This window comes from Megalops cyprinoides, chromosome 20 (assembly GCF_013368585.1).
Source record: "Megalops cyprinoides isolate fMegCyp1 chromosome 20, fMegCyp1.pri, whole genome shotgun sequence".
Taxonomy (NCBI): Eukaryota; Metazoa; Chordata; class Actinopteri; order Elopiformes; family Megalopidae; genus Megalops; species Megalops cyprinoides.
This window is the reverse complement of record NC_050602.1, coordinates 25,461,298-25,477,970: the sequence shown is the minus strand read 5'-3', so window position 1 is coordinate 25,477,970 and position 16,673 is coordinate 25,461,298. Positions and strand designations below refer to the sequence as shown.

General features: G+C 41.4%; 2 protein-coding genes and 7 non-coding genes across 9 annotated transcripts in view; 2 read left to right on the top strand and 7 right to left on the bottom strand.

Annotated features, from left to right (window-relative positions):
* tesk2 (testis associated actin remodelling kinase 2) overlaps positions 1-4,324 on the bottom strand; it is a 36,077-nt gene extending 31,753 nt beyond the window's left edge. Inside the window, exon 1 of the mRNA XM_036553889.1 lies at positions 3,712-4,324. The gene's annotated coding sequence lies outside the window, so the exon portion shown is untranslated. The remainder of the gene's footprint in view (positions 1-3,711) is intronic.
* Positions 4,325-7,503: 3,179 nt separating this feature from the next.
* LOC118796163 lies at positions 7,504-7,715 on the bottom strand. Its single transcript, XR_005005845.1, has one exon. It is a non-coding gene; the product is annotated as a small nucleolar RNA U3 (small nucleolar RNA).
* Positions 7,716-8,834: 1,119 nt separating this feature from the next.
* LOC118796167 lies at positions 8,835-9,047 on the bottom strand. Its single transcript, XR_005005848.1, has one exon. It is a non-coding gene; the product is annotated as a small nucleolar RNA U3 (small nucleolar RNA).
* Positions 9,048-9,935: 888 nt separating this feature from the next.
* On the bottom strand, positions 9,936-10,142 carry LOC118796170. The gene has a single exon (XR_005005851.1). It is a non-coding gene; the product is annotated as a small nucleolar RNA U3 (small nucleolar RNA).
* An 821-nt stretch (positions 10,143-10,963) lies between these two features.
* Positions 10,964-11,176, bottom strand: LOC118796168. The gene has a single exon (XR_005005849.1). It is a non-coding gene; the product is annotated as a small nucleolar RNA U3 (small nucleolar RNA).
* An 891-nt stretch (positions 11,177-12,067) lies between these two features.
* LOC118796169 lies at positions 12,068-12,274 on the bottom strand. Its single transcript, XR_005005850.1, has one exon. It is a non-coding gene; the product is annotated as a small nucleolar RNA U3 (small nucleolar RNA).
* Positions 12,275-13,099: 825 nt separating this feature from the next.
* LOC118796166 lies at positions 13,100-13,312 on the bottom strand. The gene has a single exon (XR_005005847.1). It is a non-coding gene; the product is annotated as a small nucleolar RNA U3 (small nucleolar RNA).
* Positions 13,313-13,826: 514 nt separating this feature from the next.
* Positions 13,827-14,041, top strand: LOC118796165. The gene has a single exon (XR_005005846.1). It is a non-coding gene; the product is annotated as a small nucleolar RNA U3 (small nucleolar RNA).
* A 634-nt stretch (positions 14,042-14,675) lies between these two features.
* tmem53 (transmembrane protein 53) lies at positions 14,676-16,602 on the top strand. Its single transcript, XM_036554789.1, has 3 exons — positions 14,676-14,835; positions 15,216-15,319; positions 15,739-16,602. Exons 1-3 carry the CDS (start codon positions 14,781-14,783, stop codon positions 16,438-16,440), a joined length of 861 nt encoding a protein of 286 aa, XP_036410682.1. The 5' UTR covers positions 14,676-14,780; the 3' UTR covers positions 16,441-16,602.
* The last annotated feature ends 71 nt before the right edge of the window (positions 16,603-16,673 follow it).

Below are 16,673 nucleotides of genomic sequence, written 5' to 3'. Positions count from 1 at the left end.
GACTAAACCACAGTATCCACTATTAGAACCAAACAAAAATAGCACAAACCTAAATGTTCTGTCACCAACTGTTTTCTGGTCCATATCTTTACTTGGTGTTCTGAGGTCAAAGGCAAATATGCAAAGATCAGACCAAATCTGCGCTCAGCTTGTCTCATCTCGACAGGTGGTAGGTACTGTAAGACTCCCGTGATCAAGTTACGCAATGTGTTTTACACAGAGAGGATCAGAACAGCAGCATGCCTGAAATTCCAGCCATCGGAAATAATAACCAGGGAGCAGGTCTGCGTTTCGGTGCGAGGTACTTTCTGTCTCAGTCCAGCCTCTTCAATTATGCGCGTACAAGAAATAAACAAGCCGAAGAAAATCGCTGCCATTCTTTAAGACAAGATAAATAATAAAAAGAAAGTTACGCAATTTCCAAAGATGCCAAAGCGACAGACACACACCCCCACCGGACTATTATTGTAACAGAGCGCAGGAAAGCCAATCGACATTTCTGACTGTTTGCCAAAGACACTTAGAATTCCAAGCCAGAGACGTCACCAAGCAACGAGGTCTCTGTATACATCTGTGAATGTGAAGGGAAAGGCAGCTCTCATAAAGGCCTGATGGAGGCTCAGCTGACAGTAGTATTCTCTCCCTATTGGGGTGACCCAACCTGAGCTTCCTGCAAGTTTTGTTTGTTTTTTTTTTTTTTTTTGCGTCACCATCTCCTCTTCAATATGTCATCTGTCCAACCATTTACTTCTGTTTTTAAATTCTACAAACGACAGTTGACAGCTGAAGGCTGTTTTTCTGCCCTGTGTCCAATAAATGAAGATGTACACGGCCAATAAATCAATCTGACCAATGAAAAGAGAGACTGACTGGAACTAAAGGAACCAGCATACAGAGTGCACTTTAGGAGGCTGATAGTGGTGTGCCAGCTTCACAGAGGACAGACGATAGCTAACTGCTCTCTTTCTCACTTAGTATTGTTGTGGAGCTTTAGAATCACAATGGGTCAAATTCATAAGAGATTCAATACAGGACTTCAATTTCACATAACTGTAGTATAGGCTAAATGGAAAAAAGCTGAAGCATAAAATGTAGCTTTGAATGTTCCCGAGAATCAGACACTAACTACAGCTGGCTGAGACATCACTGGTTCCGAAGACCACATAACAGATCCATCTTTCTTAGGCTAAAGATATTAAAGCCCAAACAACTGTGTGGGCGTGTGTGGGTGTAACATCCACAAAGATGGGAAGCAGGTGACCAGGGCAAGTTTAGTCTGGAACAGCAGAGAGCAGGATTGCCCGCAAGCAAGTATGTTCTGAACATTAACAAAATGTTCAACCTCAAGTTCATGCCCACAGGGTCTGCAGTGAAGTAACTCAACACTTTAAACTTGTTTTGAGCTGTGAATCTGTTGACAGCAGTTGTTAATGGACTTTATAATGTGACACAAAATGAACATGGGTATTGTGATCATGTCTTCAGCGAATGCTTAACACAAAAAACTGGGAAACTGTACGTTCATGAATTTGTACATTGATAAAAATCAGTAACAGCCACCAGTATAGGTGTTAGTTCATTTTGGCAGCATAGATCTGATGAACTGGCATAACCAATGGCAATTTCACAAGGAAATGTGAAGTCTACAACTGAATTCTTTCAGCAGAATGACTTCAGAAATGCCCCCCATCACAGAGAAAGAGGGGAAAAAAGGCATTGTCAGTATGGTATTTCCTTCACTTCTTACATGACTAAGGGGACATTCAGTTCCAAATTACAGGCTGGTGAAATTAAACATTCATCACATTTATGAGGAGTGAGACACATGCCCCTGCAGATCATAAAATGGAGGACCCCTAAGCAAACAACAGTATTACCCAATACTAACGATCTTAATGACTGACGTCGCGTCGGTAATATCAAAGAAGTGGGGCTCGCTTCTAATAAGGAGCGAGTTGATCAAACCACAACCAGAGCTGTCAGTGAATTCCATCTCAGCTCAATCAATTCAGGGAATTAAATGACATTCATTTCGTGAACTGAAAATACCCCCGTCATTTTCTACTAAGATTCTTCAAATAATAAACTGTAATTCAGTTCTTTTCTTGCACTGGCTGCACCGAAATGGAACTGCCCCCAACTCTGACCGCGACGAACCATTCATTCAGAGAAAGGCAGGATGTGAATAATTAACACGCTTACAGCAGCTAAAATTTCTATGAGGCCACGCTCATGTTTGCTTTCCCTTGCTGTGACATTACGGGAATGCCGTCAAATTTTTAGGTGACATCTGGGAAGTCCCCAAAAGCCTGCTTTCAAAACATTTCCCCTTCGAGGCTAAATGTTTACGCTGCGAGCGGAGTCATAACCCACAGCGACTCTGTGGCTGGCTGTCAAATGTACGGTCGCGTATGAACTGGGATTTAATATGGTCGCGTATTTACTGGGCTTTACGGTACCTCTATGAAAAACGCCTTCGAGAGATCGGAGAACCCAAACCCAGGACTAAGTTTGAAGTTCACGCTGTTTGAGTAACTTCGCACATTAGCGGAGACATAGTACCATTCACAAAATCTTACTGTCAAAGTTAATAAGGCCGGTACCTCCAGCGAGTTGCCGTGGGTGAGTTACTGTAGTGTCCACAAATCAGTGAGCTACTGAAGCCAACTAAATGATTGCTTTAATTTCACTTTTAAATACTGCGTTGCCTGCAAAGTAAATAAAATACCTGATACACTTATAGAATATAGTTCAATGTCACGTAACTTCGTCGGTCAACTTTAGTAAGACTCAAAAACATAACACCCCCACTGTACTGCACTTCATAATAAAACATAAAGAAGTACGAATTGTTCAACGGTGTTCTCTTCAAGGGGACCTCTTGATAACACACGATGGAAAAATTAAAAATTAAAAGAATAAGTACCTAGACTACTGCGGAATTTTTTGAATTTATGGCGAGAGCAAGGCAATCAGCAGCTACCGTTACGCCCATATACAATAAACTCGGCATGGAAACTGTTACCTAATATTAACTGTCAAATCAAATATTTACTAACGCAATTGTACTACGTTAACTACGCTGTGTAGCAAGTTAGCCACATAGCTAACACAGCTGAGTGCGCATTCTTTTTCTCGGGTCCATGAGGACGCTGGCAAGTTGGCGAGCCACTTGTAAACACCATTTTAAGCCAGATATTCACACCGGCTAGCAAGCTGGAAAACTAGCTAGCTATCAACTCATCTGGAATAAACAAGCAATTCACCTTGAATTTGTAACCCATCTTGTTCGTCAGTACAACTAAACTAGCTAATAAGCTGAACCATGTGGGGACAACACAGGCAGTTGTGATGTAGACTATTTGCACAGAATTTACATTATTCCAAATTTAAAATGATACGGGAGACCAAAATAGGTTGTAGGGTTATACCCCAAGTATGTTGAGGTGGTTACTAGCTGGCTAATGTGAGCTGTGCGTTAATAGCAAAGTTCATGCACTGGAGCGGAATGCGCCTGTTGTGCAGTCAGTATGCTGGGGGAGTTCGGCTAACGTAACGTTAGTAGCTGCCATCAAAACATGTAACGCCGTTAACATTTGCAGACCCAGTACAACACAACCCAGCTCAAGAGCTGGTCATACTTTTCGGAAAATGGCAGGAGCCAGCATGCTTGCTAACAAGTAAGCTGACAAAGTTTGCTAAACGCCTTACCTTGTTGTTTGTCATGGTGTAGCTGAAGCGATCCTGGGGTCGGGACGGCGGCCCTCATTTCAATCCAATGCCTGGCATGTTATCCATACGACGCATAACACGCTCATGTGGCTAGCCATGAATAGCAGGCTGGCTAGCGAACGAGCAAGCGATCTGGTTACTTACAGCCCTCATAAAACATGTGAAATGCAAAACGCAAAAAATACAAAGGAATTTTGCTGCATTAAAAAAAGCTCTGCTGGCGAGCGAGCAAGTGAGTCCAGTCCAGTTAACGCTAAAAAGTTAGCTAACGTAGTAGCCCACCAGCTAACGACTTAAGTGCGCAAAACTCGCGACTTGCATTGTGTATTTGTGCCCTGTCTGGATAGCTCGCTAGCAAGCTAAATAAAAGAAATCCTCTTATTTTCGGCCGTACTTCGTGCAATGGTATGAAATCACTCTCGCTCTGCTATCTAGTAAATTAACCAAGCCTTGAAGTTCCACTTCTGTGATGTTTTTCTCCCCATCAACAATTTAGCAACAAAAACTCCTTTTGCCGTCTTTGCTGTCATCCCATTGAGCGCCTATGCGCCGCCAAACATCGCGTCTTGACTTCTCCAAACATTCGCCTCTCCCAAAGGACCCAACTTGCAATTTGACCCACCTCGCCCACGAATATGATTGACAGCTAGGATTGCCAACGAATCGTTAGGACACTTTGACACTAACACCCTTGTCAACTTACGTCATTGGGTTGAATATGATTGACGGTTACGTAAACCAATTGGATAGCTATTGCTACACCAATCCTAAACGCCAGAAATGACCGAACAAGCTCTGTTATGATTGAGGGGGCGAGGGGTAAGTATGTGCGTTCGCACATCGACAAGCTGTAGATTACAGTGAATTTACACCATAAAGCAGGTAACACCGGATCTTTGTCAAATCCTTACAAGTTCAAAATTACAGCGGTATTAAAACACAGCTTTTTACCAACACTGTTGAAAAGAAAACTTTTGAAAACCATTAACATTTTATGTCGCTAATTTTACATTCTGTAAAATATGAATATTTTTTTATGCCCGCGTAATGTGAACATGACGTAGCATATGTAAATATGACAAAGATGTCATCTGCCTTTCAGCCTAGGGAGTGCCTCAAAAGGTGGTCTATAGCAGGTACACAGTAACAGCATGGTGAACAGCATAGCTTCTTCAGTAGGCAAGGCGCATCGGATGTCTCAGTGTTGTATTAATAAGTGTGAAATTATGAGGACTGACTGCCATTTTGCATGGTTACTGGCGTACATTTCAGGCTGAATGAAAAGCAACAACAAAAAGTTGGTCTTGTGATTTACCATGACCTGGTCTGAGCATGAGCACTTTAAATAATTGTAAATTCTGCATTTGCATTTTTTTTGTGTGTTTTGTTTATTTTCAGCGAAGTAATGGATTTTTTCTGAGTGACATCACTGGAAGAGACAAGACAAGAAACACCCACATGTGTCCAAAGGACAACTTGTCCACGCAGGACTACACAATCTGACGTTTGTCCTCTCTTGAACAGAATGCCATGAAAAAACAGGCAAGTATAGGTTCCAATGGCCATGTGACAAAAATAATGTTGTGAAGAACCTAGTGAATATTCTACAACAAGGACCAATAGATGAGGACCGATATTTTGCAACCAATAGTGTCCCCAATGGATGCATAGCACATTTAGTGCAATTTTCAGGCCATGATCAACACGACCCTCAGGAAAGTCCTCTTATTGGATTCAGTCAATATTTAATCACATTCATTCACACATGCACGACCCGGGGAATGTCAAAATGTTAGAAATCCCGCTGAAATGCAAAAAAGACGAGTTCAAGGGAAGGGAGATCAGAGAGGCAGATATTACACAACAACTGTGTTATACACAGACATAAATGAAAGCATTAACTTGATAAAGTAAACATTTTTACAAAAATGAATGGATGGAAGTGATTGCATAAGTGTCAATAAACTGAATTTAGACACAGCATAATTCATTACTGATCTCTGATTGATAGAGTGAGAAATAACCTCTTCCAGCTGTTGAGCTCTGGGTGGCAAATAAGTCAGCTGTAGGAATATCACCCAGAGATGATCTGTCTTGTTGCAGCATATAAGGGAATGGCACATTATGGGTCTGCATTTTATGCTGTGCTTGTAAAGTTGAGTGAGCAATCTGGTTATACTAAACATGTACTTGTATCTTCTTTGTCCATTGAACTTGTCAGTTTAATTCCAGCAGCTGTTGAGGTTTGCCATGCCTCAGATATATGAGAATGAATCAATATATTCTCTTGTGGCATACTTCTCTCCCCAACTCTTCAGTTGTGATGTATATCTTGGAAGGGGAAATAATCATAAAATAAATAATCATAAAAACAATCAATTATGATGTACATGTTATGAAAGCTACAACCACAGGGCTGGGTGTGTTACCAAAGAATTAATTCAAATTGTATAAAGACAGAGAGATATTTGGTTGCGTTTATATCATGCTAATGCTGTAGTGTGTTCATTTGAATTCTGCATTTGTATTTTATGATGCCCTGTAAATCACCCTGACAAATGATGCATGTGAAATGTGTTAACTGGAATAATGCTGTACAGGACAGAGTAAGACTACACTAATGGAAGATTAATGTATCATCATAATATCTGAAGCTGGAATGCACCTTCCCTCTTTAACACATCGTCTATTTTATCTTCCTGTCTGAGAAATAACCAAGCAACACTTCAGCATTGTGGAAACGAGTAAGGATCGCACTAAAGTAAATGCTGAAGTCCACAATGAAACTGGTGATTTATGTGGAGGGGCATCTGTGGGTCACCAACAACTGCGTTACAATATCCTGGGACCTGTAGTTACGATTGGGCGCATCTGACCACTCAGTTTCACGAAAGTAAAGGAGGACACTATGAGAAAGCTTTTACTGCCACCCTCTGGCCATTGGTGGAAAAGCAGTTTGATATGAATCTGCTTCAGGTTTCTGCGTAGAAACATGCTTCCTGTTGCATTCTTTTGTAGTTTTTTATTTTTTTATTTGCACGCATGCTAGTGTCTCTTCATATTGTTTCAAATTCTACATAAATTCAATAGCTGAAAAACGAGAGCACATGGCGAGATTAAATTGTAACTTTGTCACTCAGAGGATATCACATAGAGTTCACCGTTATATGGTAACAATGAAAAGGGTGGGGTTGCAGGGCGATAAGGCCTTAAGCACCCAGATATGGCAACATTCGGGATCCAGGACGGGCTATCTCTAGTCACACCTGTTATGAAAAGATAAATAAACTTACCCTGGGTCAAGGCCTATTGATCCCTGTGGACCACTGACTCCACAAGATTGGGAAGTGTTTACTAAAACAATACTCAACTAAACCACTAAACGTAATTAACTTAAAAAGTAAGCAGTCTTAAGAGAAATTGCGAGGTGATCATATATATAATGCACACAATCGGCTCGCAACTACCATACTTGAAACGTTCACTCAACTAGTTAGGGAGCAAGTTAATTTCGTCAAAATCGTTAATTTCCTAGATGTTTGTCCTAAAGGATAATTATACCAACATTATGGGTTAGCGACAGGCGTGCAGGGAAACTGAAGAACTACATTCCAAAGAACGCACTTTCAACCTTTTGTTCTAGTGTAAAGTGTGCGCGCAAAGTGTTAGACGAAAGAACGCAGACTACATGTATGACAAGAATAAGTTAAAACAGCGTGCTATATCACTATTTTATCTCTCACTGCAGTTAAACGAATTGCGAGCACATTAATCACTCAGACCGTGCTCCCTTCCTCTTGTTTCACTAATGTGAAACAAAACGATCATCGATACAAAAGAACATGATAGAACACATTCTTTTACACGGCTCTCGTTCGGAAGGGAACACCACCGCTCATCATCGTGACTAGCGAGACCAAACTTTCACGAAACACATTCCTCTAGTTAAACACTATAGAAATGATCCCTAGAAGTATAGTCTTGCCTCAAATGCGGCGCGCCAGAGAAGTCTACAAAGCAGCTATACACAGTACCCATGGTTTCTTTTCCCGCAAGCAATGTGCATGTGCTGATGGTCAATAACCTGCGCGCCCTGCGTTTTGATGCGCCTCGGGTTTATGACAAGTGCCCAATTAGAATGCCAACGTTCGATGATGAACACATCATGCATGCATACACGTAATTGATACAGCAAGTCGTTATCGGAAAATCTGTAGCTATGTAAGCTTTCCAAAGCAGGTATCTGACAAACGGGGCAGAAGGCAGGAGGCATGTAACATTGTCACAGTAAGTCGCCATATTATTAGGCCGTACAAAGTTATTTGTTACATTGTTTTCCCATTACTGTTTCCATTGTTTTCTTACTTGTACTTGTTATCAATAATGTTTGGGTTATTGTCATATCAGGCGATGTGTTTTAGTGCGCATGTGCAAGAGTCCATATACTGAATTCGGCGCCACTCATAACCCATCGTGGAAAACACAAATCGGTGCTCAAAAGGGAAGCGTTTACTTTTCCATCATCATGCCATGAGCAGCGATACATAAGACACAATAGAAAGAGACTTTCTATGATGCATTCAAACGCAAATCAATAAACAATACATTGAGGTGTGTTCCTAGAATTGAAACATCTCGATTAGGCTGCACTATGGTAAGGGACACCCACAATTAATCACAACTCCTTTGCATAATATGTTATATATTGTTTTTGGGGGTTTTTTTGTTAACAGGTGTCTCTGTCACCAACTGTGAGTCATTCCAGGTCCTGTCCCACTCTGTGCCCTAGAGCTTTGAATACTTTATCTGTGACTGTATACTACAGGTTTATAGACTGTAATTCACCTGTCATTCACTGGCTGTATTCACTGCAATGTACAATAACCCTTTCACCATCACCGTTGTACATGACTCTGTACCTATGTTTCCTTTTGGTCAAACCGTTTAATGCTCCATTATCATTAAATCATTAGAAATTTAACTCTTAAACAAGTTCAGTTGAACGGTTTTGCTTGATAGTGATTAAGACCAACAAAACTAATTAGTTTTTTTCCGGTTGTTAGTAACGGATGCTTGTAATTTTACGACACAAAGAAAGAGATATCACTCAGAACGCATCCTTTTCTTCCGAACATTAATAATGTCCAGAACAGTCATCAATAGTACAAATGCAGTGCTATGACTGTAAGTCTGCACTCATTTCGTGCTCAGAAAAGGATACCAATACTCTTCATCGTGAGTAGCGAGACCAAACTTCCACGAAACACATTTCTCCAGTTGAACACTATAGAAATGATCCCTGAAAGTATAGTCTTGGTGAAATGTTGACCCGCGCACAGGAGCATGTAATGTGCCCGCACGTTTTACCCACGGTGTCTTTCTACATCGGCGTGCAGGGTGGCCAAGACCAGCGATCCGAGCGCCTGCACGCTGCGGGGCGCCGAAGGGAGGGCAACAGGTATCCAAGGGTTATCTGCTATATTTCATACTTAAACAGAAACTGTGCAAAACGCTTACTGACTGGATTTCAAGGTTCAAACTGGTCCGAATCACCCTCCTCAATATGTATCTGGTTGACAAGCCTGTTTTTGGTGTTCAAAGAGTTTTAAAAAATGTCATAGATTTCCGTATTTGCAGGCTATACCTGCCCCACGTAGGCCTACTTTATATGCAAAGGTTAATAGAGGCTGCAATATTGAGACTATTTTGGCCAGAATCACGGGAATGGGTAGCATTCATGAATACGTTTGTATTGTAACTTCATTCAACAAACCATATCTATAAATAATAGACATCTGTAAGTGGAATGCCACATTCCCCTTAACCATATAATCCATACACCATTTACATTACATACTTGAAAGAACAAGTGAAAAAAAAACATTGCTGACCTGAGGTCACAGTTTGCAGGGATTATGAAGGGAATCCAGAGTTACCAACTAGCAAGATATCGCCCGTTTTAGGCTCAGTTTCCAATGTTAAGTACTTACAACTGCAACTCTTAAGAGTGACCAACCATATTGGAAGTGCGTCTTTCCATTAAAACTATATAGCGCCGAAAACTGAACATGTTTAAATGCCCGTAATAATACGAACAGGCTACTCTATTTGTTAAACACTGAAAAGCACGAACAAAACTACATTGCAAACAGCATAACACTTTTATAATAAGAGTCTCCTTTTCATGGTATTGATCAAAACAAATCACTCAGCTCGTACCCTTTTCCTCCGAACGTACTGGTACGGTTCGGAACGGTCATCAATCGCACAGACAGCACTGCAAGTCTGTACTCATTTCGCGCTCAGAAAAGGATACAAATACTCTTCATCGTGATTGGCGAGACCAAACTTTCAAGAAACACATTACTCTAGTTAAAAACTATAGAAACAATCCCTGAAAGTATAGCCTTAGATTTGTGCTTTCGCGCGCACAGGAGCATGTAAAGTGTCTGTACGCTTTACCCACGGTGTTTTTCCACATCAGTGTGCTGCGCTGTCGCCCTCAACGATCCGAACGCCTGTGCGCATTTAGCGCCAAAGGAAGTGCAACAGGTGCGATTAAAAATACAAGGGTCATTGGCAAAGGTGTGTTCTCTTAACAGTAAGAAAGCCGAGTTGAGGATTAACGTCATGTAACATATCCTCCTAAAGCTGTCGATGGACTGTTTTCACAATAGCCAAAGAATTATCTGATACATTTCTTACTAACCGATTGTCCAATTTACAACACAGCCCAAAAGTACTATGAAAAGTATCATACATCACCATGTTTTTGGTAAAGTTGGAACAGAAATTATTTAAAAAAACAAAAAGGTTTTCATAGATTCCCATATTTGCAGGCCATAACTGCCTCACGTAGGCCTACTTTATATGCAAAGGTTAATAGAGACTTCAATAATGAGACTGTTTTTACCATTATCAATGCAATACGTAGAACTCATGAATATCTTTGTGAATGCGTTCATGATTGAAAAAAAAAAACTTTAACAACCAAACCTTAGACCAACTGAAAGAACAAGTGAACAAGGTCGGAGAAATTAAGTGTTGTCGATCAGCAGTATATCAGCTTGACACCTAGTTTCCTTTAATAAATTGTTAAAACTTGAATCCTTATTAAGAGGACAAGTGAACAACTACATTTGAAATTGCGACCTTACATGAAAACATAAACACAAAAAAAGAAAAAATAAATGCACATTACCTTTTGCATTTGTGATATTAAGTAAAACAACTCACTCGGAACGTATCCTTTTCCTCCAAACGTTAATAACAATCGGAACAGTCATCAATAGTACAGACATAGTCCTACGACTGTAAGCCTGCACTCATTTCGTGCTCAGAAAAGGATACCGATACTCTTCATCGTGAGTAGCGAGACCAAACTTCCACGAAACACATTTCTCCAGTTGAACACTATAGAAATGATCCCTGAAAGTATAGTCTTGGTGAAATGTTGACCCGCGCACAGGAGCATGTAATGTGCCCGCACGTTTTACCCACGGTGTCTTTCTACATCGGCGTGCAGGGTGGCCAAGACCAGCGATCCGAGCGCCTGCACGCTGCGGGGCGCCGAAGGGAGGGCAACAGGTATCCAAGGGTTATCTGCTATATTTCATACTTAAACAGAAACTGTGCAAAACGCTTACTGACTGGATTTCAAGGTTCAAACTGGTCCGAATCACCCTCCTCAATATGTATCTGGTTGACAAGCCTGTTTTTGGTGTTCAAAGAGTTTTAAAAAATGTCATAGATTTCCGTATTTGCAGGCTATACCTGCCCCACGTAGGCCTACTTTATATGCAAAGGTTAACAGAGGCTTCAATATTGAGACTATTTTGGCCAGAATCACGGGAATTGGTCGCATTCATGAATACGTTTGTATTGTAACTTCATTCAACAAACCATATCTATAAATAATAGACATCTGTAAGTGGAATGCCACATTCCCCTTAACCATATAATCCATACACCATTTACATTACATACTTGAAAGAACAAGTGAAAAAAAACATTTCTGACCTGAGGTCACAGTTTGCAGGGATTATGAAGAGAATCCAGAGTTGCCAACTAGCAAGATATCGCCCGTTTTAGGCTCAGTTTCCAATGTTAAGTAGTTACAACTGCAACTCTTAAGAGTGACCAACCATATTGGAAGTGCGTCTTTCCATTAAAACTATATAGCGCCGAAAACTGAACATGTTTAAATGCCCGTAATAATACGAACAGGCTACTCTATTTGTTAAACAAACACTGTAAAGCACGAACAAAACTACATTGCAAACAGCATAACACTTTTATAATAAGAGTCTCCTTTTCATGGTATTAATCAAAACAAATCACTCAGCTCGTACCCTTTTCCTCCGAACGTACTGGTACGGTTCGGAACGGTCATCAATCGCACAGACAGCACTGCAAGTCTGTACTCATTTCGCGCTCAGAAAAGGATACAAATACTCTTCATCGTGATTGACGAGACCAGACTTTCAAGAAACACACTTCTCTAGTTAAAAACTATAGAAACAATCCCTGAAAGTATAGCCTTAGATTTTTGTTTTCGCGCGCACAGGAGCATGTAAAGTGTCTGTACGCTTTACCCACGGTGTTTTTCCACATCAGTGTGCTGCGCTGTCGCCCTCAACGATCCGAACGCCTGTGCGCATTGGAGCGCCAAAGGACGTGCAACAGGTGCGATTAAAAATACAAGGGTTATTGGCAAAGGTGTGTTCTCTTAACAGTAAGAAAGCCGAGTTGAGGATTAACGTCATGTAACATATCCTCCTAAAGCTGTCGATGGACTGTTTTCACAATAGCCAAAGAATTATCTGATATCTTTCTTACTAACCGTTTGTCCAATGTACAACACAGCCCAGCAAAGTACTATGAAAAGTATCATACATCACCATGTTTTTGGTAAAGTTGGAACAGAAATTATTTAAAAAAACAAAAAGGTTTTCATAGATTCCCATATTTGCAGGCCATAACTGCCTCACGTAGGCCTACTTTACATGCAATGGTTAATAGAGGTTTCAATAATGAGACTGTTTTTATCATTATCAATGCAATACGTAGTACTCATGAATATCTTTGTGAATGTGTTCATGATTAAAAAAAAAACTTTAACAACCAAACCTTAGACCAACTGAAAGAACAAGTGAACAAGGTCGAAGAAATTAAGTGTTGTCGATCAGCAGTATATCAGTTTGACACCTAGTTTCCTTTATTAAATTGTTAAAACTATAATCCTTATTAAGAGAGCAACTGAACAACTACATTGAAATGGCGACCTTGCCTTAAAACACAGGCACAAAAAACATGAAAAAAATTAAATGCACATTACCTTTTGCATTTGTGATATTAATTGAAACAACTCACTCGGAACGTATCCTTTTCCTCCGAACATTAATAATATTCGGAACAGTCATCAATAGTACAGACGTAGTCCAACGACTGCAAGCCTGCACTCATTTCGTGCTCAGAAAAGGATACCGATACTCTTCATCGTGAGTAGCGAGACCAAACTTCCACGAAGCACATTTCTCCAGTTGAACACTATAGAAATGATCCCTGAAAGTATAGTCTTGGTGAAATGTTGACCCGCGCACAGGAGCATGTAATGTGCCCGCACGTTTTACCCACGGTGTCTTTCTACATCGGCGTGCTCGGTATTCAGGCTCAACGATCTGAACGCACACCAAAGCAAGTGCTACAGGGGGGATTGAAAATACGAAGCTTATTGGTAGAGGTACGTTCTCAAAACAGAAAGAAAGCTGGGTTGAGGGTTAATTTCATGTTACATTCTGACAACAAGAAGCAATACGCTCCAAAACCTACAGCTGTCAACGGACTGTTTTCACAACAAAAGCCTCCGGTTTAGGAGGATACCTTGATTCGCGGTGAGAATGTAACATGAATTTACCCCTGGGCTCAGCTTTGGTACTGTTAAGAGAGCATACCTTTGCCAAAGAGCTTTGCATTTTTAATCGCACCTGTTGCATTTCCTTTGGCGCGCATTGCGTAAAGGCGATGTAGAAAGACACCGTGGGTAAAACGTACGGACACTTTACATGCTCCTGTGCGCGCGGCAGCATTTCACTAAGACTATACTTTCAGGGATCATTTCTATAGTGTTCAACTGGAGAAATGCCTTTCGTGAAAGTTTGGTCTCGCTAATCACGATGAAGAGGTTTGGCATCCTTTTCTGAACGTGAAACCAGTACAGGCTTGTAGTTACAGTACTATGTCTGTCCTATTGGTGATCGTTCCGAGCAATACTAATATGCTTGGAGGAAAAAGATGCGTTCTGAGTGATTAACTTTCATCCACGTCTGAAAACAAGCAAAGTTTTGCTACTGTTGCCCCAAGCTAAAAGAGGAAGTTAAGAAACCATATTTCGTTTTAGAACTAAAATGGCCAGGGCATCTTGTTTGTTTTGTCAGTTGCCTACAGTATTGCACCTCAAAACAGCTCTGGAAATGGAGTCACAGCTTCGATAGTGTTCCTATCCACAATGAGAGACTTACACTTGCCCCTTCAGCTGGTTATCAGCTGATTATTTTCATATGGCATGTCAAGGATCGCCAGGTTTTGTAAATTTCATCAGAATTTCATTTAGTGGCACCAAAAAATCCATGCCTCTTTTTTCCCCCCACACAAAATTTACCATACCATTACATACGAATTTTCCGACGTGCTTTTATTTTATTACATACTAAACAAGGAATTCTTCTAAATTCCTCTGCGCAACATGTTTCATATTTCACATATGTGTATAACGTCATCATCATAGGATGCTCGACCCAAAAGTGTATTGTTTGAAGCGCTTCTTTGCACGCCTCTAAGCACTTTTATTTTGACGTATTGTGCTCTTCACCCGGAAGTTGTTCTTGGTGTCGTTGTCTTGACGCTGGTGATGCTGGTTACGCTCGTAGAGGTGAAAGGGTGAGTTTATGAGACAAAACGGCAGCTCGCTAGCAACAATTGACGGCTAGCTTGTGAGATTGATACGGATAAACAAGTCCAATGTTACAGGGGATTTAAACAAGTTCAGTATGGGAGATGTCGACATAGATTACAATATAGTATTTCCAGAAGCGTGCATTACGGGTAAGATAAACTTAGCTCGCTAAATGAAAGATGTATAGCATGCTAACTAGCAAACCCCACCTCGCAAGTTAATTTAACATTCTGTTGCATGTAAGGGTAATTCATCTTGATGTTAGCTGTTTGTTGAATTGTACCGTTTTTTTCATTCGCGTATTTTTACATAACTGATTTCCTATGCAGAAAGATAAACGTGGGGTAAAAGCAAAACGTGTTAACTAGCTACCAATGTTATTTCTTTGTCTTCTGTAGGCAATCGTTTCTGCTGATAAAATCTTTCAAGTTAAACTTTCAACTGTTCAGTCAGTGGACTTTGTCTCTTGGGTAACAATTTCTATGGAACTTGTTGAAAAATATGAAATGATTCCGCATTCTCCTTGCAGAAAAGTACTGGCAGGGATCAAAGGAGCCAGTGGTCATGTTGTTGGGTTGGGCTGGCTGCAAAGACAAACATCTGTCGAAGTACAGCTCAATTTATAACGAACAGGTCAGTGCTTGTCATTATACATGTTTTAAAATTTTGGTGATGATAACCTATGGCAGACCTGTACTGAAATTATTTGCTTGTATATTTTATTGTGCCTGTGATGGGTGGCATTGTGTGCGCTTGGCTTCCCTTAGTTTCTAGGCTGTCTAGTCAATTTAACACAAGATAACTTGTGGTAGGGCTTGAATAGTGTTACGCTCACACTCACTGGTCTGGAAGTGTTGTTAGTCCGGTCTGACACTGTTGCTCATTCAATTTGAACGGAGAGACTTATGTTCTTTTGTGCTGGAGGTCACTTTAGATAAGAGCGTCTGCTAAATGAATGTAATGTAATGTAATTATACAAGCATATTGAATGTCAAGAGTAATTTCAGCTTACACATTCCTCACACCACTTCACCCTCTTTTTATCCCTACAGGGATGCATCACAGTCCGCTACACCGCTCCCTTGAAGACAGTGTTCATATCGGAGTCTTTCGGCTACAAAGAGCTGAGCACCATTGCCCACAAGTTACTGGAACTGCTGTATGACTACGAGGTGGAAAACAACCCCATATTCTTCCACGTGTTCAGCAACGGTGGCTTCATGCTGTACAGGTACATGGCTGAGCTCCTGTGCAGCCACGGACGGTTCAGCACCCTCAAGGTGGTGGGCACTGTGGTGGACAGCGCCCCCGGGAGTCAGAACGTGAGAGGGGCGCTGCGGGCCATCACCGCCTCCCTGGGCCCCAACATCAACGTGGTTCTGCTCTACTTCCTGTTGGCGCTGTTCGCCTGCATGGTGTTCCTGCTGAGGATCGTGCTGTACTCCGTGACCAAGTACATCCACAAGAACCACTACGACGCCCTCCGGGACAGCCCCTCGCCCTGGCCCCAGCTGTACCTCTACTCCCGGGCGGACAGGGTGATCCGGCACAGGGACGTGGAGCTGATGGTGAAGGCCGTGCAGGAGAAGGGGGTTCCGGTGGACAGCTTTGACTTCGGCACCCCTGCCCACGTCAGCCTGTTCCGAGACTTCCCTGAGGAGTACTCCAGGCGGTGCCTGGATTTCCTGGCCAGCTGCATGCAGAAGGCAGCGGGAGCCCAGAAGAAGAAGCAGCGTTTCTCAGTGCCAAATTAAAACGGGATCACAGTGGTGGTCCAGGCACGCAAGATGGGGAGGAAGCTTGTTGTGAATCTACTGTAAAGTTACATGTATGAATGTATTAAGAGTACACCTCAGACTCATCTGTTGTAGGGACTGAAGTGGTGCAAAATGTCTAAGAAGAAGAATGCCTGAATGTCAGCCTGAAGTCAGTGGTCATTGTGAAATTAAGTTGTATGTCAATACCTCTACTAAATGCTATTTCTAAA

Coding starts and splice junctions, on each gene's coding strand:
- tmem53 (XM_036554789.1), top strand. CDS start 14,781: ATGGGAGATGTCGACATAGATTACAATATAGTATTTCCAGAAGCGTGC. Junction 14,836..15,215: donor TCCAGAAGCGTGCATTACGG/GTAAGATAAACT, acceptor TTCTCCTTGCAG/AAAAGTACTGGCAGGGATCA. Junction 15,320..15,738: donor GCTCAATTTATAACGAACAG/GTCAGTGCTTGT, acceptor TTATCCCTACAG/GGATGCATCACAGTCCGCTA.